Source organism: Trichomycterus rosablanca, chromosome 3 (assembly GCF_030014385.1).
Source record: "Trichomycterus rosablanca isolate fTriRos1 chromosome 3, fTriRos1.hap1, whole genome shotgun sequence".
NCBI lineage: Eukaryota > Metazoa > Chordata > Actinopteri > Siluriformes > Trichomycteridae > Trichomycterus > Trichomycterus rosablanca.
In genome coordinates, this window is record NC_085990.1 from 3,671,488 (window position 1) to 3,696,647 (window position 25,160).

General features: G+C 44.1%; 1 protein-coding gene across 6 annotated transcripts in view; it reads right to left on the reverse strand.

Moving 5' to 3' along the window:
• The window catches only part of mef2d (myocyte enhancer factor 2d), a 106,583-nt gene that overhangs the window by 38,192 nt on the left and 43,231 nt on the right, over positions 1–25,160 (reverse strand). For all 6 annotated transcript variants that reach the window (XM_062992465.1, XM_062992462.1, XM_062992464.1 and 3 more), the window contains exons 2-3: positions 14,782–15,186; positions 9,541–9,744 (exon numbers count right to left, since the gene is read on the reverse strand). In XM_062992465.1, the coding sequence (XP_062848535.1) occupies positions 9,541–9,744; positions 14,782–14,835 (258 nt within the window). In that variant the 5' untranslated portion in view covers positions 14,836–15,186. The remainder of the gene's footprint in view (positions 1–9,540; positions 9,745–14,781; positions 15,187–25,160) is intronic.

The window sequence follows — 25,160 nt, forward strand, 5'->3', positions numbered from 1 at the left end:
AAATTATGAATTTAATGTCATTAATATACTTAATACTGTTATTGTTTAGCATTTGCTCAGCACTAAATGTTACATGTTTATCTTAATTAATAGGTATAACCCAATTTAGCTTAGTCAGTTAAGCTTAATTAATGACACACGAGTCTTTTCACCTAAAATGAGTTGATTAATCAAGAGTCTTGTTACAGAAATGATCATAAAACATTAGAACCACAATAAATCATTATACTTTTACTTTCATACTTAAGTACATTTGAAGGTAAATTTAGTTTAGTACTTTAGTGGAGGTAAAGAGTATTTTTACTTTTACTACTACTTTTACTGGAGTAATATGTTACCTTGGATATCTCTACTTTAACTCAACTACATGGTTTGTCTACCTTGTCCACCACTTACATTAGACAAAATGAACTAGTGCATATTCATAATGAATTCATTAATGTATTACATGTAGGAATCAATTATTAATCACTCATGAAATAAGAGATGAATGAATGCTTTTTCATGTACCTGCACTATAATGTTTTTGGTACGGTAATGTGTTTATCAATCTGTTCATTCAGTGCAGGTAAACCTTATGAATCCAGCACATGACTTAGTGTTTAGCAAAAATGATTATTATTATGAATCCTCAGGAAAGTGAAGGGAGATTAGTTTATGCAAAAAACAAAACATAAAAAACTTTAATGTCTATACTGTATATTGTCTCTACTACTTAAGGATATCGCATTATGTAATGTATGCTAATATAATGTACTGTGTGTTAACAAGAACGACCTATTAACAAGTCATTATAAACATCAATCTTCCACTTTATATACCAAATTGACATTAAAGCAGATGCAGTAAATGTAAACGCAGTTGAAAATACCCAGAAATTGTACAAATGTTTATTATTTGCCGTTTAATATTTCATTTACTGCTGCCTGTCCCATTTGAGAACATGACAGCGCCGGGTTTGTTTGGAACTATTGAGGGTTACATGAACCACGTGACCGCGTAGCGGCGAGATCAAGGAGTGTCGCAACTCTCTCTATCTACGGCTCTGATTGGTTTATACATCTGAATCTCTTGAATTGGAGTTGTTTTGCCCACAGAGTGAGCAACACGAATGAATCTTTACCACAGATAAGCGCACAGTTTCCTGATTCGATTCCAATGAAAAATTCGTCGGAAAAGAGTCGTTTTTGACTCATTGACTCAGTGATTCAGTTTCCATGCTCATACGCAAAGGAAAGCGTTCCGCTTAGCGCTTTTGTGTTTTAAACGTTCTTGATTGGTAACCTGTGTATTCTATGCATACTCGATATATCGAATATGGTCATTTTCAACATCGTGTAAAAAGTCGAATATATCGATATTTATACAACAGTTAGTTCCGACCTTACAATCTGATTGGTTGAGAAGCGTTCTACCCGTGCTTTTCACACCACAACTGTATTACTCCGCTGACACGTTGCCAGTAACGACGAGCTTCATGCACACAAACGCGCACGCAGGCGACACAGACTTTTTTCCCCGAGCGTTTTAAATCCGTTATCTGATACACAATCTAGTGCACTATGTAGGGAACATAAATCAATTGTCTAATTCACAATCTAGTGCACTATGTAGGAAACATTAATGTGTTTGTAACGTGAACAGTTAGCTTAATAGCCCAGTTAGCAGCTCCTAAGAGTTCTGTTATCACCCATAATCCTTTGGTGTGTGCGAGGTTTTTTATTTCTTTTTTACCTTCGAAGGTTCTGGCCTTTTTCTTCTTGTTCTTCTTACCTCCCTAAAATGAGTTTTTGCAACTTGGGATGTCTGCTTTGTAGTGTTCAACTTTATATTCGGTGTGGAACTACTTTTTGGCGGAAGGTATTGTCAATATTAAAGCGTATTTATTATGACATTCAGGGCTTCTTTGATTTATTTTCTTTCTTTATTTTGTAAAAATTGTTGTATAAAAGCAGTAGAACACTTGAGGTTGTGATGTTATTCGTGATAACACACTCCCTCTCGTGTTCTATTGCTTAATTACGATATACCACCCAGCCCTACTACTGTCTGTGTTAGAAATTAATCAAAGGACTTTCGGAGGCTGAATCTTGGGAATTAGACACACCATGGAAACAAACATTAGGCTGATGCTAAATAGAATAGCAGTAAGCCTAGCTTTTCTAGAGCTTGGGGGTTCTTGGTCATAGAAACCTGTGGTGATCAGGGATGTTGGGTTGCTGTCGTTCTGCCTCTCTTGTCCGATCACTCGGGTTTGATGACGGTGTGGGAGGTGGGCGCTGATGTCCTGTGAAAGCCTTCATGACCTTGTTACCTGCTCGCTCTCCCTTTTAGTTCTGCTGTAATAATCAGGGGTGCCGGAGTCTAAAACTCTCTGTAAAACTGATATTTTACTCTCTTTTGATTTCACATTTTAACTACATCCTCTGTTGATTTACCCCCGAGGTTAAAGACTGCACGTCGAGACTGCTGTGCCGACAATGCTGCTCCTGCTAGATGTGATTTTGTATATAATTGACATGGAGGATAACTAATGGAGTGGTCGGGACTAATGTTACTATGCGATGTGTGGGGCGGCACGGTGGCTAACACTGTCGCCTCACAGCGAGAAGGTCCCGAGTTCGATCCCCAGGCGGGACGGTCCGGGTCCTTTCTGTGTGGAGTTTGCATGTTCTCCCCGTGTCCGCGTGGGTTTACTCCAGGTGCTACGGTTTCCTCCAACAGTCCAAAGACGTGCAAGTGAGGAGAACTGGAGATACTAATTTGTCCATGACTGTGTTTGAGATTAAACCTGTGAGCTGATGAATCTTGTGTAATGAGTAACTACCGAGTCTGTCCAGAATGTAACCAAAGGTGTAAAACGTGATGTTAAAATCATAATAAACAAACAAACTATGCAATGAGTGGGAAATAGTAATGTCTAAAAGCAGACCAGATTCTCAAAAGCCACTAAAAATATCGGCTCTTTTGTGTCGGATTTCTTTACTGGGACAGATTAATCACAACACAACGAGTCCGCTCGGCTTTAATAAAACAGATGGACGCAAAAAAGAACGTGCACAAACGTTGGGCTACGTCTGCGATATCGGTAGAGGAAATTAAGCTGAGGTACGCAGAAATGACAGCGAGGGGAAGGGAAAAATAATCTCCATCAGGCAGTGACAAGGGCACCATCGCAATCCCGTGAATTCACACTTCCCTCTCACACACACATCCACACATACGGTGGAGTGTGTCAGCTTGTCACTGGGTCTGGTCCATCTGTTCACCTGTCCCTGTGCTCCTCTCTCTCTCTGCTGGCTCTGGCTTTCATGTGCCCGGCTTCTATTGTGTTGCCAAGGTAAGACTCGCCCACAGAGCGCCACGTTCTGTGAGTGGTCGGAGCTCTTGTTTTTACTCTTCGCGCCCCTCCTCCCCCTGTTCTTCCTTCCCGTCCTTGCCTCTTTTTTCCTCCATTCCTCCTCCATTCCTCCTCCATTCCTCCTCCGTTATAACCCATTTGTTATATTCAAGTTCCAGCAGATTTGTATCTTTGGACAGATAGATAGATACTTTATTTATCCTGAGAGAAATTATCGAAGAGGAAATAACATGAAGCGTCTGTCCAAAAACCTAGTGAGCTGCCTCGCTGCCTTTTGTCAACTTAGATTACATCACCGCAGTTTTAGGCCCAACTAGCAATCAAGAGGTCGCTGGTTCAAGCCCCACCAAAGCCAGGTTGCCACTGTTGCAAGGCCCTTAACCCTAAATTGCTTAGACTGTATACTGGCACAGTACTGTATGTCGCTTTGCAAAATGCAGAAAATGTAAATGTATATATGCTTATATTTGGGTTTATTTTATATTGCTGTTTAAGATTTGGTATTTGGGCTGTTTATTTATTTATTCAGACGTTTAGGCCGTGTTTTGTCGTGAATGGTTGTCTATTGTTGGGCGGCACGGTGGCTCGGTGGGTAGCACTGTCGCCTCGCAGCGAGAAGGTCCTGGGTTCGATCCCAATGTGGGACGGTCCGGGTCCTTTCTGTGTGGAGTTTGCATGTTCTCCCCGTGTCTGCGTGGGTTTCCTCCGGGTGCTCAGATTTCGTCCCACAGTCCAAAGACATGCAATTGGAGATGCTAAATTGTCCATGACTGTGTTTAACCTTGTGAACTGATGAATCTCGTGTAATGAGTAACTACCGTTCCTGTCATGAATGTAACCAAAGTGTAAAACATGACGTTAAAATACTAATAAACAAACAAACAAACAGTCTATAGTGGAATAGCTTCCCCCAGTTACAAGTCCAGTGCGACTATTTGGGGTGTAAATGTTTATGTAAAAGTTAACCAGTATGTACTTGACTGAAGGGTCATCCCGCTATGTTATACTATGCTATAACGGCTGAGACGGACAGCTTCCTGTTCCTGTACTTGCACGTTAGGCAGGAAGGCGGCAGGCCTCGACACAGGGAGGCCGCAAAATCTGGTTAGGATGGTAAAGTCGGATTAGTCTGTACGGAGCATGGCAGGGACATCGGCGGGGCTTTTGTGCTCCCCTCCTCCCTTTCCCTTCGGCGTTCCTTGATCAGGAAACATCGATGCAGTGTTGGCTTTGGGCCAGGAGCACAGTGAGGGGCATGCTGCACCACCAGTCTGACAAACGATTACTAGGCAGTAAATGGAGTCATTGACTACAGGGATTATTTTGGGGTACTTGTTTAACCTCCACCCTCAACATAAAACTATGGGACGTCCTCTAGATAGCAGTGGGAATCCGGGCTACACCCCCCCCCCCCCCCCAACACACACACACACGATTCCCCTTCTGTTCCCTTCCTCTGTATCTCGTCTCTCTCTCTCATTCCGTCCTTTTCCATCAAATTCTCACTCGCTTGCTCTTTCTCATGTCCCTTCTCTCTCGTTGGGATTTGAAGTCAAGCGGATTAACACGCTCTGGCAGGAAGTGCAGACGAGGTCCGCGATAGAAAGAGAGAGAGTCACATATGCATCGCTGCTCAGTCATCCAGTGGTGTGAAGGAATGGTCGCATGTGTGTGCACGAATGTTTTCAATACACAGGACAGGAAATCCAGGGGGAAGGGAAACGTCGCGTTATCTACGAGACCATGTGCACATCAGCACTACATCAGTTACACCAGACCGTACAGATACATTTCTTAATATTTATTTGACTATTTTAAATACATTTGCACTCCCAGCTGTAAAATAAAACCATGTGCTGTATCAAAATGAGAGGAAAAGCCTTTAAATAGATAAAAAAAAAAAGAAGTATTAATAGTCCTATCACTTGTAATTGTCAGGCTAGCCCCAATCTCCTCGTTTTGCCCTAATTTAATGCATTTGCTGACAGTTAACGTCTGTGTATGAGATGTGTGTTGCTGTGACATTACTGCACAGGGATAAATATGCTTCCCCTTGTGAGGTCTATCTGTATGTCAGAGACTAGGGATGTAACGATACACTCTACCCACGATGCGATACGATTCACGAAACTGGGTTCACGATACGATTTTTTCCCGATTTTTTTCACCAAAATTAAATTGAAGACAAATGATGACAAAGTTCCTTTTATTATTTCTCTTTAAAAAATAAAATAAAATACTGCATTTGTGCTTATCTTTTATTTATCTAAATAATGAATGTCCTTTTATTTCTGAGGTAGGTACAAACTATGCAAAACAATGCTGCACATTAAAACTGAAATGAAACAAATCCCACATTATATAAATAAATAAATAATACAAATAAAGAAAGTGTCCTCACATTAATACATTTGGCTAGAAAATTCTGAACCTGGCAACCCTGTAGTGACGTCAACAAAGTGAATATCGATTCATTATACATGTAAACCCATTTGAATCGTTACACATGTGAATCGATTTTTAACTGTATTGTGGTGCATCGTTACATCCCTATCAGAGACTGTTCGACTTCAAATGTTAAAGAAACATTAAAAGCAAGTCAGGGTCAAATCTTTACTCCTAAAGGCACTGGACATACCTCATCGCTTATTTCAGTCAATGGCAAAGTTAAAACTGCAGCTGTACTGCCTAGGTCAAGCAGTCACTTTTAACTCAGTCGATAACCAAGAAAGCACTCGATAGAAAGTTAGAAACAAAAATGTGTTTGTTTGTTAGGATTTTAACGTCATGTTTTACACTTTGGTTACATTCATGACAGGAACGGTAGTCACTCATTACACAAGGATATATCGAACACAGTCATGGATAATTTTGTACCTCCAGTTCACCTCACTTGCACGTCTTTGGACTGTGGGAGGAAACCGGAGCTCCCGGAGGGAACCCACGCAGACACGGGGAGAACATGCAAACTCCACACAGAACGGACCCAAAGGACCCATTAGTGCACAGGTCTTTCTGTATGTCAGAGAAGCATTCGAAGCAAGTCGGGGGTTCCAATCATAGACTAACATTGATTTTTACATCTATGTTATGTCCAGTTACATCCTGGACAAAACTCATAGCTTAGGGGGGAGATTTGGGGGATAAAACAGAAGTAAAAACTGCAGCCGTACTGCCTAGGTCAGGCAGTCACTTTTAACTCAGTCGATAACCAGTACAAAGGTTACTGTGACAAGAACTGTCACCCGGGCCGAGCTGCAAAAGCCAGTTGCTGTAGCTTCAATTCTGAGCAGTACATTTGGTGTAATCCTAACCAGGTCAGGTATCACCACCCCCTGTAAAATATTGTGGTGGTAGCATCATGATATACATTTACTAGAGTGGCATAGAATGGCAATTTGTCCTTCAGCAACACAATGAGATAAATGACGGTGCCTTTAGGTGGCCTAATCAGAGTTCAGATCTAAACCCAACGATGGCTTCACACCTACCAAGTACCAAGCGACAGGACTGAGAAATGTGTTTTAGAACATAGGAGAAGTTCCTCAGGCTCCTCGATGCTGTAAGTCAGTCACAATTGGAGCTCCTGCCATCACACCCTGCATTTCAATATTACATGAAGCAGCTTTCCAGTTCACTGAGCACTGAAGCATGAACACACACACACACACACACACACACACACACACAGAGTCACCCAGTCAGCCTTGAGCTGATGTGGCCCGCAGCAGCACAACACCCCTACCACATCTTCCTCTCGACCACACATCTATGCACATGCACACATGTATGCCGTCTGCAGCTGCAGCCAATAGGATGCATGCACGTCTGACAGTGTGGCCTTCTGATAGATGAAACGCACACGATTCACACACTGTTGGTTTTGCACCATCACACGTTAACGCTTATATATCTAATGTTTTTATTTATTAGGTCTGTAGAAAACGTTCTTATTGACATACCACATGTGTAGGGCCCAATAAATTTACAGAAAAGTGTCATTAAATTACACACAAATTGAATAATAGAATAATTTAAGGCTACGATAGACAGCACAGCTACCTGAACGGTTGAATGCAAACCTAGAGCATCCAGCGATGGTGCGAGGCTTCATGTTCCATCCAAAAGACAAAAATTCTTGTCCACGTTTTGCCCCTTGCGTCCGCATAATTGGTCGTTAGTTTTCCAAACTCAGTTACCCGAGTCGTGTTTTTAGCTGCTTTACTTCGACATGTTGACTAAGAGATTGCTAACTGAATTGCCGTAGGATTGCTAGGACGCCTCCTAGTGCAGATTAACCAGTAAACGTGGGGCACTTGAACGCTGCACGAATGAAAAACATTAAATCGCTAAACACAAACCTTACATTTTGAATTTCACAGCAGGTTGCATAATACACGGGGAAGCTCTTCTTATCATCGTTGTCGATAACGTTACCCTCAGTAACGTTTCAGAGACTTCAGAGTTCCAAACTCAATGTCAGCAGCTCTGAAGCTGTTCTGGTGGCTTGTGGCGACACCACACTACTAAGAAACGAAACTTTTTTTCTTTTCATTTCATTTGTCGCCCATCTGTAGAGACACTGTTTACTCTGTGGACCACCTGTGCACTGGTTGAATCCGGAAACATTTTGGTTTTGTCTGTGTGCCTCTTTTACAGGCCTGGTCTAGGGGAGCTAGAAGGTTCGGCTGTCCCTGCCTCAGCTGTCTTATTATTGTTCAGGCCGTCAGCTAGTGAAGTATAGACCATCAAGAAGCATTTAAACCTGATGTAGCCAAAACCGAGCTGCTGTCTGGCACACCGGAGGCCGCTGAACCCCTTACACCCCTAGCCCTCAATCAGTAGAGAGCATATTTAGAATGTAGTTATGTGGGAATGGGGGGAGTTGAGACCAAATCTGTACATGTGGGTCTGTAGGGGCACGTGCTGTTGCATTAGCTGCACACTTGAGACGGGCTTTCTTATTTGCAATTAACTCATTTTTCTGTGTGCACTGGAATATAAGCTCCGGTGCCACTGTGAAAACAAACCTTTCATAGACAAATAGTCTAAACTCAGACACGTGTCCAGTCTGTGGCCACTTATATCACCTGTTAGGGCCGGATTCCCACACAGAGCACCACAGTGGGCTTCATGTGACATTTGGCTGTAAGGATACAAGGCAAAGGCAAATCCTAAGAGCTAAAATGAAATAAACCGTCCAGTTTACATGAAAATAAAAAAAAATTAAAAATTAATTTAACTGAACAGTGTTATTAAAGAAAAGACTTTTAATCGCTAAAGAAATGTTTACAAATCTACATTTGCTTAAGCATATCACACTAGACAATACACCGATCAGCCAATACATTAAAACCACCTCCTTGTTTCTACACTCACTGTCCATTTTATCAGCTCCACTTACCATATAGAAGCACTTTGTAGTTCTACAATTACTGACTGTAGTCCATCTGTTTCTCTACATACCCCCACAGGACCACCACAGAGCAGGTATTATTTAGGTGGTGGATGATTCTCAGCACTGCAGTGACACTGACATGGTGGTGGTGTGTTAGTGTGTGTTGTGCTGTGGAGTTTTTAAACACCGTGTCCACTCACTGTCCACTCTATTAGACACTCCTACCTAGTCGGTCCACCTTGTTGATGTAAAGTCAGAGACGATCGCTCATCTATTGCTGCTGTTTGAGTCGGTCATCTTCTAGACCTTCATCAGTGGTCACAGGACGCTGCCCACGGGGCGCTGTTGGCTGGAGATTTTTGGTTGGTGGACTATTCTCAGTCCAGCAGTGACAGTGAGCTTAAAAACACTCATACCAGCACAACACACACTAACACACCACCACCATGTCAGTGTCACTGCAGTCCTGAGAATCATCCACCACCTATGTGGTGGTCCTGAGTATTGAAGAACAGGGTGAAAGGGGGCTAACAAAGCATGCAGAGAAACAGATGGACTACAGTCAGTAATTGTAGAACTACAAAGTGCTTCTATATGGTAAGTGGAGCTGATAAAATAGACAGTGAGTGTAGAAACAAGGAGGTGGTTTTAATGTTATGGCTGATCGGTGTATGTTCAGGTTCACAGTCTCTAAATCTGATCTACCATTACAGAGACTTGGCTAGCACTAAGCTCAGAACTGTTTAATAAAAAAGTGGACGCTGAATGGTGTCGTGATTACCTCGATGATGTCCGCGTTGGTCCTGCTTTCATGAGGCTCGTTGTATTCCGTGTACTTCAGCAGCACTTTGTCCATGTCGGTGCTGGCGTACTGAAAGAGCTTGTTGGAGTGGTTGAAGATGATGAGGGCAATCTCACAGTCACACAACACACTCAGCTCGTAGGCCTTTTTCATCAGGCCGAACTTCCTCTTGGTGAATGTCACCTATCGGACAGACGCATGGAGAAAAGACGGGTCAGAGGAGACGAGGATGGAGGACGAGAGCGTGAAAGGAGTCCGACATGTAATTCATTCAAAATCATTTCTAAAGGGTCTGTGGTAAAGGATTCATTCATATATACATTCATTTTCTTATCCAACCAGGGTCACGGGGGCGGGTGCTGGAGCCTATCATAGCTTTTAAATGGGCGCAAGGCACACAGTGACACCCTAGACATTTTCTGCATTTAGCAGACGCTTTTATCCAAAGCAATTGAGGGTCAAGGGCCCAAAAGTTGCAACCTGACAGTGGTGGGTTTGAACCAGCGACTTTCTGCTTACTAGTCCAGTACTTTAACCGCAAGGCTACAACTGCACCTAGACGGGACGCCACACACACACACACACACACACACACTTACTTATAGGGCAATTCAGTGTCTCCAATTAGCCTGACCGCATGTTTTTGGACTGTGGGAGGAAACCCACGCAGACACGGGGAGAACATGCAAACTCTGCACAGAGCGGTCCCGGAACGCCCCGCCTGGGGGATCGAACCCGGGACCTTCTTGCTGTGAGGAGACAGTGCTACCCACCGAGCCACTACCACGTTCCAAACTGGAGGGGGAAGAAATGGCTAATTTGATATCGCACCGACAGAACTACCACCCGAGTCGCAGGATAACGATGCGAAGAACTGAGACCAGCGTCTTCTAATCAGACCTTTTCCATCTGCACTGCCATGTAAATACAGAAACACGCCCACACACACAACACACACACACACACACACACGGTAAGACGAGCAGACACAGATGGACCGCACAAATAAAGAGCCGTATTGATCATAATCCATCTGCTGAGATACAGCACCCTTCTAACGGCTTACTTAAAACGGGGGGCTAACCGGAAAGGTCGGCGCAACATTCCATCCAAAACGATATCCAAAAATAAAAGAACAGCAGCGCTGCAGCGTGAGGGAGAACAAAAGAGTTTTGGCCTTTCTGTGGGTACGATTAGTGATTAAAACAAACGCCTGCATGAAGAAGAATCTGAGGTTAAAACATGACCATGTGCGCTCTTTGATGACTTGTCTACAAATTAGATTTCTCCGGAACTGAAGACACATTTCATGACCAGAAAAAAAAAGCGAATTTTCTTCCTTTCTTCGACTTTCTCCGATGTGAAATACAGCAAAAACAAGTACGATATAATTGGCAGTAAAAATAGACTTGCAGGTAACCAATAACAACCCGAGAGGCTCGGCGAGGGGAGCGTGCGCACTCGTGGCAGGAGGTGGAAGACCTGGTCGCTCCGTCTTTCAATCCAATTAACCTCGGCGCTTTATGCTTACCGGCTGATCTTTACACACCTGCTCACCTGCTGCCGGCTGCTTAAAGCGCTTCGGTTCTAACGTAGCATCTCAGATGCCTCCACACAGAATCTACGTTCGTTCTTTTTATTTTATTCCGAGTCAACAACTAATTAAAGTGAAAAAACAAAAAAAAGAAAGATTTTCTGCAGCACTTTTTGTTGTTTTGAAGCACCGAAGCGAGTAAATTGGAGCAGAAAGAATTGTAATTAAACAGTAATTACAAGAAAGACTAATAGTGAGACGTGTGATCTTTTTCTCAGGGTTTTCTCCTCGTTATTTCTCAATCTAGTCATTTTCCAATTCTCGATCGTGAATTAGCTACCGCTTGCACAAACCCGATCTGATTAAGGAGAGCCGGATGGCACTTGGATAGCGCAGCGGTAAAATACACGCTAGAACACCAGAGCCGGGATCTCGAATACATCGTGTCGACCGCCTGGGCCGAGCGGCCACATGAACAACGATTGGCCTGTTGTTCATATAGGGGTGGGATATTAAGCCGGATAGGGACTCTTATAACTGATGCAATACCGACCTCTGCTGGCTGATTGATGGTGACTGCACAGAGACAGGGAAAGAGTGTGCTGATCAGGGTGTGTCTCTCCGTACACAGTGCTGATCCACATATGCACTCGTCAAAGTGTAGGTGACAGGATGCGTACGGCTGCTGCCCACGTGTCAGAGGGGGCGTGGGTTAGCTTCGTGGGGAGAAAACGCATAAAGAAAATATATATAAAAAGGAGAGCCGGATCACTGCACGCCCCGTCTGAAACGTGTCCATCTGTGGCCGCTTTTATCACCTGTCAGCGTTGAGCCACATCACATATGGAGAGCCACGCTAAGCTCCGTGAGTCCCCCCCCCTTCCCAAAACCACACAGGCACCTGGACCAGTCAAGGATATGGCAGGAACTGGGTAAATACCGAAAGCCTGTCAGGACCGACGAGTACAAACACCCAAACCAGTCAGAATGGTCAATAATTTGAATCCTCGGCTGTGTCCACCACAAAGAGCTAATAAATATGTGAAAGTGCAAAGCAGCAGGTGGGACTGGTATAAAATAAAACAGGTCATAATTCAGACAGTCAGACTGTTAAATGATCTAAACGGGTCCATTTAATCCAGTAAAGTAAATCGTGTCAAGCAAAATATCTTGCAGTTAAAAACCCATGAAAATACTAATCAGTGACCATGAAGTAACTCAGCCAGGGCGAATCTTATTTCTGAATATGCTGTTAGGACACACTTCATGTCCTTCTGCCATATCGTCACACCAGGCTGAGTCTTCATATTCTCAACTACGTTACATTTAGGATGGACAAATCCGGATGGTTTGGTTGCCCGTTAGTCTGGGTGATTTAACGTGACAATTACAGGGTGAGTCAAAATGATGTTAACACTTGAAGGATGGAAACCATTTACTCACAAAACAAACTTCATATGTGTAGAATGATTTACAGGACAGTCTCAACCTATTCGCCATCATGTTCAACACACAAAAACCAGCGAGCAGGAAATCGATCCATTAGTGTTAACATCATTTTGACTCACCCTGTACTTAGTATAAGGCTACACCGACATGATACGTGGCTTATTTTTTGGCACTGGCTGTGCTGTTGTTTGCTATGCAGCTTACCTTGCTTCGACACGCATTTTTTAACAATCTGACTGAACTTTAACCAAATTAACCACTGACCCTTTTTAAAGCGCCTCCAAAGATACAGATTGTTTATATGACGTACGCAAAGGCGAAGCGGAGTGAAACTGACTCTCACCGTTTCATAAATCCGTGAATCGTTTAATTTCATTTTAAATCTAACATGGAATTGCTTTAAATCTAGACTGAGTTTGCTTTAGAGATAGCAATCTAATCCTGGAACCACATCGTGTCTTCGTAGCTCTTTAACAAGATTTAATTCATTCTTTGAGTTGACGATTGTCGCAGCGCTTTATTGTTTTAAACTAAAATATATTTCATACAAAACTGCATGCAAAGCAACTATCAATTCAATACTCTCCGTATTGTGTATGAATTTGGTTTTGCCAGTTCGGCCTCACGGTGAACGAAGCGCAAAATGCTAATCATCTCAAAGCCGCCTAAGACTCCATATGTGCACAATCTGAGCTCTGGTTTCTGGCTCCTCTGTACACACAAAGGAGACCGAGAGCTAACAGGTCGACTGGCCTTAACATTGTGCAGCTTTAATATTATCGTGCTCAAGCAGAAATAATCAATATGGCCAAAAGTATTTGGACGCTAACCAAGAGCTTGCTGGACAGAGTGACCTCTAAATGTTCAGCCAGAACAACAGCCACTTTTCTAAGGAGGCTTCTGACCAGTATGTTCAGTCAAAAGATTGTCTGTATAGCTGGGCACTGATGTTGGTCAAGAAATCCCTAGTAGATGATCCAGTTCATTCCAAAGCTGTTTGGTGGGGTTGAGATCCGGGCTCTACGCAGGCCACCGAGCTTCTATAGATCTTGCTTTGTGCACAGGGACACAGTCATGCTGGAACAGGAAAGGACCTTCCCTACACTGTTGCTACGCAGATGGAAGCATATACTTTCCTTCATGGCTGAGACGATTCCTCGAGAAAATCGAGTAATTCGATTACTAAAAATCATCGATTCAAATGTTTCGCATCGAGGCGTCGTTTAATCCATACGGCTATATACGGCTCGCGGTGTTTCACACTTCTGCACGACGCGTCCACGCTGTGGTCAGAAGCCGAGGGCTGCGTCCGAGATCTCACGCTTAAACAGTACCTAACAGGACGTAATCCGGGTACTGTTCACGTACAGGTCAATGAATACTACGTTTTTTGGACACGCTCGCCGCTCGCGCGTACTGTTCAGTATAGAAGTGCGATTTAGGACGCAGCCGAGATTTGATAGCGCGGACTGCAGAATGGAGAGAGAGAGAGAAAAGCGAGGGGCGAACAGAGAACCAGACAGAGAAAACTACAGGAAGTTTGAGATCATTTTAAGCTGGAAAAAAAAAAAATATATATATTAAAGCTTTATGTTCTGCGTGAGCTGTAGCTGAAACTTTTAGTTCTACAAGTTGCACAGATTAGAGGCTTATGTTTATGTATTATCGTTTGTTATTATTTATGCCTTAGTTTTAGGTTGCCTGTTTACATTTTAAAAGTAATTTGATTTATTTTTAATGTATTTTGTTTTTGTTTCATATCAAAATGTTTTCTTTAAACTATCCTGTACAGAAGGAATAAAAACGTACAGTTTGTTTTGAGAGACACGTCATTTACTCTTATACGTATTTATTTTTGCTCTTTATTCTTATCCGATTACTCGATTAATCGCCGGAATAATCGATAGAATACTCGATTAGTTGCAGCCCTAGTTTCCTTTATATGATTAATGTATTAGACCTGTCAGCAATTGTTGTGTCTGAAACACATGAAATCAAAAATTAGAAGGGCTGTCCCAAAACTTTTGTCCATTAAGTGTAGAATTAATGATTTGCAAACTGACACCATTTCACTTAACTGTACAGTATTAATGAAGCCCAAATGACCTCCCACCCTCAGATACAGCCAACTGTGCTTCTTTGGACACCTGGGATTCGAACAAGACCCCACGTGTCCCCCAGATTGTGAAGCGACAAACTTGCACCCACAACGATACAACATGCGCTTGACGTCTCACCTGTCTGTTCCGTTCGTCTGTGATTCGTTGAATCTGGATCTTTTTCCTCCCCATGGCTGCTGTGATTGGCTGGCTTGTGGTGGGGGCAGGGTGGAGCTCGTGAAGGTCGCGCCTGTCCCGAGGAGTCTGCAGGACCACAAATGGCAACTAGGCGCCTGTCGTCGTCGTCTCGCTCGCTGTGCCCGTCCCACCTGTCTGAAGCAGCTGAGCTTGCAGCTCTTCCCCCACCGGCGAACAAAGGAAGGAAAGAGCGAGGCCTCCCGGCAGAGCCTTCAGATCACGCTCTGCTCAGGCTGTAAATCATCCGCGCCGCGTCTCCACGGTAATCCAAACCCACTCGAGAAAAAACCTGGTGATGATGGGGATGATGATGATGATGATTAGAATGAAGATGAGGAGTTAAACCTAGGAAAGAGAAAAGAGAAGTTAGTTTAAATCATGACCTTTACTTAATACTGAGCTTTTAATAAGCATGAAAACACAAAAAAATCTAAATAAATTCTCTTTTAAACCTCACTGACAGTCCGGAGGAGTTTGAGATTCTATCTAATTATAATAAAATGCTCATGATGTCTCTGCTCGTGTGGCACATGCCCTGGGAGAGCATATTATATGAGATTCAATCGTGTCAGTCAGTGAAGGTCGCTTACTTTCAAAAGTGCAAAAGAATGAAGCTAAAGAAGATAAACTTTATTGTCACTGTAGTAATACAACGGAATTATCAGCCATAACATTAAAACCACCTCCTTGTTTCTACACTCACTGTCCATTTTATCAGCTCCACTTACCATATAGAAGCACTTTGTAGTTCTACAATTACTGACTGTAGTCAGTGCGTGTTGTGCTGGTATGAGTGGATCAGACACAGCAGCGCTGCTGGAGTTTTTAAACACCGTGTCCACTCACTGTCCACTCTATTAGACACTCCTACCTGGTCGGTCCACCTTGTAGATGTAAAGTCGGAGACGATCGCTCATCTATTGCTGCTGTTTGAGTCGCTCGTCTTCTAGACCTTCATCAGTGGTCAAAGGACGCTGCCCTCGGTGCGCTGTTGGCTGTATGTTTTTGGTTGGTGGACTATTCTCAGTCCAGCAGTGACAGTGAGGTGTTCAAAAACTCCAGCAGCGCTGCTGTGTCTGATCCACTCATACCAGCACAACACACACTAACACACCACCACCATGTCAGTGTCACTGCAGTGCTGAGAATGATCCACCACCCAAATAATACCTGCTCTGTGGTGGTCCTGCGGGGGTCCTGACCATTGAAGAACAGCATGAAAGGGGGTAACAAAGCATGCAGAGAAACAGATGGACTACAGTCAGTAATTGTAGAACTACAAAGTGCCTCTATATGGTAAGTGGAGCTGATAAAATGGACAGTGAGTGTAGAAACAAGGAGGTGGTTTTAATGTTATGGCTGATCGGTGTATACACAAGGTTTGAATAAAGCAAAACAGAGCAGCGTAACTGATATCACAGTAGAGAAAAAAACAATAATAATTATTATTATTATTGCACAATTGTATTGATTTTATGTACAGAATGTTGTCAGTGCACTCTCAGTGCTGGTCACAAGGCGGAGAGTGGAGATAAGGAGAGTTGTGTCAGGAAGAAACAGATAGAGATAGACTACACAGACTTGAATGGCTATGTCTAAGGGTGGGGGGGGCTGAGAGGAATCCTCATTGCTGCTGCAACTGAGGCCTCTGTGTGTGACTCTACGTGTTCGTATGCGATACTAATTCCTGTGTGAGGCCGCCTTGTGCAGGTGAAAAGAAGCGGTTGGCTACTACACACGTGTCGGAGTGTGTGTGTTAAGGTACAGGCCTCCTCGGTTAGGGTTGTGGTCTGCAGTAAGTAAAGAAAACACACTGGGTAACTGGATAAAACTGGAAAATGCATGAATATAATAGAATAGTTCTTCAGATGTGGAATACAGTGGTGCCTCTAGATACGAGTTTAATTCGTTCCAGAGCCGAGCTCGTAAGTAGAGCAGCTCGTATCTCGAACTAATTTTCCCCATTTAAAATAAAGGAAATGGAATTAATCCGTTCCAGCCCTCTGACAAGTCCCCAAAATATCGTAAATTATGAAAAAATACACGTTTTTAATTAAGAAAAACACATAAACATATAAAACATAACAAAATAAATAAATAAAATAAAAATGTATAAAAAACAGTAAGAAAATGTAGCGAGTACTGTACTAGTGTTGGGAAAGTAAGGGGTTAATGTTTTGAAAACACATTGCATTATGGGTATTGTATTGCATGTTGTTGTAGTCGCTGTGTGCTGTAGTTTAACGCACGTTAAACTTTCTCCTCTCGCTCCTTAACACCGTTTATATTTATTTTCTTTTATTTAACGCGGCCACTCAGTATAATTTTCGGTGTTATACCCAAACTGTTATAATAAACACAGAGTGCTTCGAGGTAATCCTGTTTTTGACTCGTCTTTGCAGTGAAAATGAACTAAAAGTTGGGAATAAAGCAAAACACCGTTCTGGCCCAGGAGCTAACAGGTGAAACAGCTCCCCTGAGTCGTCACGACCACGGTCGAGAGACATAAATCAGAAAAAGGTAACACTAGTAGTAGTAGTAGTAGTAGGGGAAATTCCTTTGAAACGGCTCCCTTGCGCCGACGCGCAAACTAGCGGTAGCGTCCCCGAAGCTCCAGCCCGGCTCGTATCTTGGATCTGGGCTCGTATCTAGAGCAGAAATTTTGTCCGAGCCTCGGCTCGGATCTCGAAAAGCTCGTATGTGGAGCAGCTCGTATCTAGAGGTACCACTGTATTGGCACAGAATCAGCTCTGGAAAATAAAAACCGACGGCGATTGTGATTCCTGAGAGACGGGACAGCAGCCTCGGGACCGTAGAGCCCTGACAGCAGTAGGAGGTGAGCTGTGCTGCGTCAGCTTCATTAGGAATCACGACCGCGTCGGTGCTCCTCGCCAGCCTACGGCAAGATGCTGCCTCGCCGACTAAACGCGCTGCGTGTCATAACAAATCGACCCGACACGCAGGCGGGCCGGGCGAGCGTACACTTCGGCTGGACGGGGCCCGGGGACAGCCTCGGCTCGGCTGACGTCGGCACGAGCGCAGGTCCACAGCGCGGCCGTGATATTACGTTTATTATGCATAAAATTCGTGTTCAATCGTGAGCTCGTCGGTGGGTATGAACATAGTCCACACGCCTGTGAATCCAGCACCTCGGGTAAAAATAAAACCCGGTGAAAACGAGCAGTAAGCACGAGGGCTGTGTGAGGGAGCCAGACCTCCGTACTCACGCGTCTGTCTGAACGCAAGCATGAATGAGCTTATTGCAACCCCAAAATAGCCATGTGGGCTACGATCGCTTTAAAACCTACTATATCTATCTCTGCCTTCAAAAAAGCCTTAAAATAGTCTTCTATATATACACACAAACCAGACTGCGTACACATCGGCACGACTGGAGACTGGAAACTGAGGCAGACTCGCTACTCCAGACAAACAGCAGCGTGGAAGTCGTATCCATCACATACATTATTGTTTTTACTGACTTGAAAGCAAATACTAGATATTTAATTTCTGCAGTTTGGCACCACCTCCTTGTTTCTACACTCACTGTCCATTTTATCAGCTTCACTTACCATATAGAAGCACTTTGTAGTTCTACAATTACTGACTGTAGTCCAACTGTTTCTCTGCATGCTTTGTTACCCCCTTTCATGCTGTTCTTCGGTGGTCAGGACCCCCACAGGACCACCACAGAGCAGGTATTATTTAGGTGGTGGATCATTCACAGACACAGCAGCGCTGCTGGAGTTTATAAACACCTCACTGTCACTGCTGGACTGAGAATAGTCCACCAACCTAAAAAACATCCAGCCAACAGCGTCCCGTGACCACTGATGAAGGTCTAGAAGACGACCGACTCAAACAGCAGCAATAGATGAGCGATCGTCTCTGACTTTACATCTACAAGGTGGACCGACTAGGTAGGAGTGTCTCATAGAGTGGACAGTGAGTGGACACGGTGTTTAAAAACTCCAGCAGCGCTGCTGTGTCTGATCCACTCGTACCAGCACAACACACACATAATACCTGCTCTGTGGTGGTCCTGTGGGGGTCCTGACCATTGAAGAACAGGGTGAAAGCAGGCGAAATAAAGCACGTAGAGAAACAGATGGACTACAGTCAGTTATTGTAGAACTACAAAGTGCTTCTATATGGTAAGTGGAGCTGATAAAATAGACAGTGAGTGTAGAAACAAGGAGGTGGTTTTAATGTTATGGCTGATCAGTGTATAAGATGTTCATTTCAGTTTTGCATTCCAAATATCTCATTTGAATGAAAGTAATACAGCTGTTGCTGCTTCCTGTTTCTATGTGAGGTAAAACAAATAAATACATTTGAAATGCATTTAAATTGAATGCATTCGTGTGTATGTTTTGCTCTCACATCAGGCAATTGTGTATCTGAATCAAGTTGGACCCACTCATCACTAGCTTTAATAGGGCACTTGCTTGGCGTGGTGGTAAAATAAGATCCAGGGTTCAAATCTCAGCGGTACTATCAGCCGGTCGGGCGTCACAGACACGCACACCAAGCACTCAATACAAACGTTTATTTATTAATTACAAACTCTATCTAGAACCCCATCCATTCATCACATCACCCCCGTTCTTCAACAGCTCCACTGGCTCCCTGTTAAATTTCGCATTGACTATAAACTTATACTGCTCACTTTTAAGGCTATCCATCATCTTGCTCCTCCATATCTCACCAAGCTCCTTCATATAAATAGACCCAGCCGGACCCTTAGATCTTCCTTATCCATTAGTCTTATTGTCCCTCCAGCCCGTCTGACTTCCATGGGGTCTAGAGCTTTTAGCCGTTCGGCTCCCCGTCTCTGGAACTCCCTCCCACCAGACATTCGTAATATTGACTCTCTAGACATTTTTAAATCACGCCTCAAAACTTACTTGTTTAGGACAGCATACAGTCTTTAGCCTGTTCTCTTGACTATATATATTTTTAAAATTCTTTCCCTGTTTTTATTGCTGTTTTATGCTGTTTGTATGTTTATTCTTTTATGTACGGTGACCTTGAGAGTCCTGAAAGGCGCCTATAAATAAAATTTATTATTATTATTATTATTATCTAGTCAGCCCAGCCCAGCCCAGCCCAGGCGGCACGGTGGGTAGCACTGTCGCCTCACAGCAAGAAGGTCCCGGGTTCGATCCCCAGGCGGGGCGGTCCGGGTCCTTTCTGTGTGGAGTTTGCATGTTCTCCCCGTGTCTGCGTGGGTTTCCTCCGGGTGCTCCGGTTTCCTCCCACAGTCCAAAGACGTGCAAGTGAGGTGAACTGGAGACACTAAATTGTCTAAGACTGTGTTTGATATAATCTTGTGTAATGAGTGACTACCGTTCCTGTCATGAATGTAACCAAAGTGTAAAACATGACGTTAAAACCCTAATAAACAAACCAACAATAACAGCAGCCCAACATTTGCTGGATCCCTGACCGTGCCATGGTCTATTGTTATGAAATAGGCATTGCCGTGCACCAATTTGATCGTTCCCCTTTAAGGTAAGTTTAAACTATTAGCTTTTACTTTTGATGGTGCAGTTTTTCTCACATTCTGCGATGCAAAGCTTCCTGCACTACGACACACTTCTAAGGTGACTGGTCTTTCTCTACAGTTAAAGGAGACGTGTCGACAGGATGGAGGACTCGTCCAGCCATCAGGAACGCAGGCCGTGCTGCTTCTGATTCGTCTTGATTGTGTTCTGGAGCCAGGGTAAATGAAAAGCCATCTTTATCTGAAAGCAGTCTGAGGCCTTTCTACCTCTCAACTAATCCAGACCACTTCCGTTTGCTTCTGCTTCTCAATGCCTGTGAATAAGTTGCTGCCTGGTCAGACAAGACATGGAAGGACGGATTAGACTGAAGTTCACAGTTCGCAGACCACGGCTGCTACGTCCAGTGGATAAACTATTCAAAGCATTGAACACACCAACCATTCGAAAGTCACAGGGTGCAATAAAATGGAAAAAAATAGTCGATCTCTTCAGGTATCTAAATGCCAGGACATGGTTTCTGAACCACTAAGATCTTCTATTTCCAACAAGCACTAAACAACCTTACAGAAAGATCAATGTTCTTAGCACTTAGACACTACACACCCCAGGTATATACTGTACAATCAATCAATCAATAAATCAATCTTCCACTGATCATAGGATGGTGCGCACCTTCCCGGTCAACTGCGAATGGGAGACTCAACTCGCGCGCTAGCTAGAACACCAGAGCAGAGCTGGGATCTGGAATACATCGTATCGAGTCTCATCTCTGCCTGCCGGCTGGGCCGAGCGGCCACATGAACAACGATCGGCCTGTTGTTCCTATAGGGGTGGGATATTAAGCCGGATAGGGATTACGACCTCCGCTGGCTGAAGGAGTGCGCTGATCAGGGTGTGTCTCTCCGTACACAGTGCTGATCCGCATACGCACTCGTCAAGTGTAGGTGACGAGATGCGTACGGCTGCTGCCCACGTGTCGGAGGGGGCGTGGGTTAGCTTCGTTCTCCTCAATCAGACCCGGGGTCGGCATTAGCGGAGAGGAAGCGTGACGCAACCGGGGAATTGGACGCGCTAATGTTGGGAGGAAAAGGGAGAAAATGCATAAACAAAATATATACTATATAAAAAATGTATTTTTCTGAGTGTTCAGTGGGAAAGCTTGGAGTTTGACCTTGCTCCCCACTAGCAAAAGCACCCAGACCATCCCGGAGATGGGAAAAGACCCTGTCCGACCTCCCCTCCTGCAAACACAGCCAGCTGGGTTTGTGTGGACGCCCGGCCAGGTCGGTAGTTCTACTAAGATTTTAACTCGGGAGTTTGAACAATCTGCAGTGGTGTGATACTGCATTTGACCGCTGTGCCACCCGAATGCCCACATTTTACCCAAAAGACAGAATTCTAATATTCTGAAGCGGAACGGTCACCACCCTTTACCCCACTAGCTACCCTGTTCTTAACCACTGATCCAAACTAAAACAACATGTCCAAATTTCTCATTCTTGCATTATTAAATATTTATTAGGGTCCAAAATAGGGTCCATACCAGCCATCTCATGCCTTCCACTGTCCACTATAGGCTTTGTAGTCAATCTCATTCTAAACTTTAATGCTCTGTAAATAATGAATAAGCCACTTTCATCTGGGAATAAAACAACTAATGTGAAAAGGTAAATAATTAAAAGTTATAAGAGATGTATGTGAGAGCTCTTAATGCATGTTGTGAAAATTTCTGCAAGTTGCTCTAATTGTTGTTTTAACTGATGTACAGGGAAAGCCTAGTGGGTAAAGCTAGGCTTAAAACCACCTCCTTGTTTCTACACTCACTGTCCACTTTATCAGCTCCACTTACCATATAGAAACACTTTGTAGTTCTACAATTACTGACTGTAGTCCATCTGTTTCTCTACATGCTTTTTTTAGCCCCCTGTCACCCTGTTCCTCAACGGTCAGGACCCCCACAGAGCAGGTATTATTTAGGTGGTGGATGATTCTCAGCACTGCAGTGACACTGACATGGTGGTGGTGTGTTAGTGTGTGTTGTGCTGGTACGAGTGGATCAGACACAGCAGCGCTGCTGGAGTTTTTACGCACCGTGTCCACTCACTGTCCACTCTATTAGACACTCCTACCTAGTCGGTCCACCTTGTAGATGTAAAGTCAGAGACGATCGCTCGTCTATTGCTGCTGTTTGAGTCGGTCATCTTCTAGACCTTCATCGGTGGTCACGGGACGCTGCCCACGGGGCGCTGTTGGCTGGATGTTTTTGGTTGGTGGACTATTCTCAGTCCAGCAATGACAGTGAGGTGTGATCCACTCATACCAGCACAACACACACTAACACACCACCACCACCACGTCAGTGTCACTGCAATAATACCTGCTCTGTGGGGGTCCTGACCAATTAAGAACAGCATGAAAGGGGGCTAACAAAGCATGTAGAGAAACAGATGGACTACAGTCAGTAATTGTAGAACTACAAAGTGCTCCTATATGGTAATTTATTAATAAATAAATAGGGAACCATCCACCCTGTTTAAGTTCTGTCATTAGTTCCGATAGTACAAAGAGATGCTGTACATAAATATTTGATCAATATTTCTACTAAACCAATTAAAAGTATAACCATCACTGACTGAAATATGATCTGTTCTTCTATTAGATAATCTACTAACTGGGCACAAGCAGGAATGCACACTGGCAGGGCACCGGGTCATCCTGTTACTGCTCACCAGTAATGACTTCTGATTGTGATCGTCGGTTAAAAAGTGAAACACAGATTTGCTGAAGTGCCACCATCTTTAAACGTTACCTTCTCACAGAATCCCTATCAAACCGAGCATTGCTGCGATCCGTCGCGCACCGACGTGCTCCGAAGCGCCCGAGTTCCACTCGGATAAGCACAGAAGGCCCACATCCATGTGTGGGCATACACCGCTCTGTGCCGCTGCGTGAGTGTGAGTACATGTAATCTCCTCTGCAGGGTGTGAGAGAGAGAGTCCAGTTTTGTCATCTCTAGCTGGGACTGGAGGCAGAGTAGCCTGGAGCTTAGAGATAAGAGCCAGCGCTTGAACCCGCGCCAAGGTGGCGACAAGAAATCCGTCACCTTTCCAGCTTGGAACAGAATCTTTGTGTACCGAACTGCACACAAGCCTGCTGCCGAATACGACTGTGCCTCGTAAATAGCACCCTAACCACGGGTCGGTTATGAACACTGTTCATCTTTAACTGGTGCTTTAAGCATTAATTCGGTGCAGCTGGAGGTGGAGGCATCCTTTTATAATCCTGACCTCATGGCCTGCCAATTTAAGGAACCGGCACTTACTCATCTGCTTCTCCGTGCCCACTTGCTGCGCATTAATGGCATGGCAGGTGGGCATAATACTGTAATCTGTGCTCCCATTAAGGAACAGTTAACAGCAGGTGGGTGGGTCCGTTACAAGATTTCAGAGGTTGAGACCAGAAATGACAATGTAATTAGGAAAGACGCAGCAACAGAATGCTCCGTGTCCATTTAAAAATAATAGAATATAAATAGAGCGCCTTTATTTGTCGTATATACATACAGAGGTGTACAGTACAGTGAAATTCTGTCTTCACGTATCCCAGCTTGTTTTTGGAAGCCGGGGTCAGAGCGCAGGGTCAGCCAGTGTACGGCGCCAGGGTTAAGGACCTTGCTCAAGGGTCCAACAGTGGCTGCATAGCAGAGCTGGGATTCCAACTCTTAACCTTTCAGTTGACAGCCCAAAGCTCTACCCACTAGGCTACCACTGTTCCACCAATTGAAGACGAACCTGATAAGCAAATCAAATGGTATTACAAAGGTAGTTAACGTTTATTTCCATTCCATTGCTGCTGTTGGGCCCTTGAGCAAGGCCCTTAACCCTCAATTGCTTAGACAGTATATGTAAATTCATAGTTAAAAATTCTAGTGCAGACATCGTACATTAGCTCAAAAAAGGTAAAGCTGTTGGTACGTGATCTGACTCCCCTTTTTTATTTATTTATTAAAGACAAAAAAACAGTGCTTGGGTGGTGCAGTGGTCTAAATGGAATGGAATGGAGGGGGGCCGACAGGTGATAAGAAGCGGCCACAGATTGGACACATCGAAGGGAGTATTTGTTGATCCGATTCTCCTTCGGACTATAGGTTGTGCAAGCCGCAGCGAATTCACAATCGGGAATTGGAAATGACCAGATGGATAATGCCTGGTTCACACTACACGATTTTCGCTCGGCGACCGGTCGGCGCTAGATTTGCCGGCTCGGGAGCAACTCGGCGTTCGCTCGGCGATCGAAACTCGGCTCTCGATCGCTATGTGTGAACTACTCAACAACTCGATCCGACCGGCTGAAGCGAGATTTCTAGCTCGTCGAATATCTGGATATGAGTTGCCGGACCGGCAATGAGTGCTGTGTCGAACAGCCAATGAGAACGCAAGATACGGTGTGAGAGGAAACGCAGAGGAGGCGTGTAAAAAGGTGGGACAGGGGCGTAATATAGTTTATATCAGAATACATCAGCACACACACACACGTTTTACAGTATTTCTGATCTTATCGTTCTCTACAAAACACCCACGCTGCATTGCAAAAAATATTCATTAACCTCCAACTCACTATAGAACAATCCATGCTGGTCACGCAGCCAAATCCACTCAGATTCATTAATTTTTTTCTACTTGATTTTACGCTGCACATCAGCGCACAAACTTCGATCGTTCGCTACTTGTTGACGTGCATTTTTGGACGTGGTATCGTTAAACCCCTCGTCACTTCTCGCGTTTGTTTTCGTGACAAAACGTAGTTTGGGAG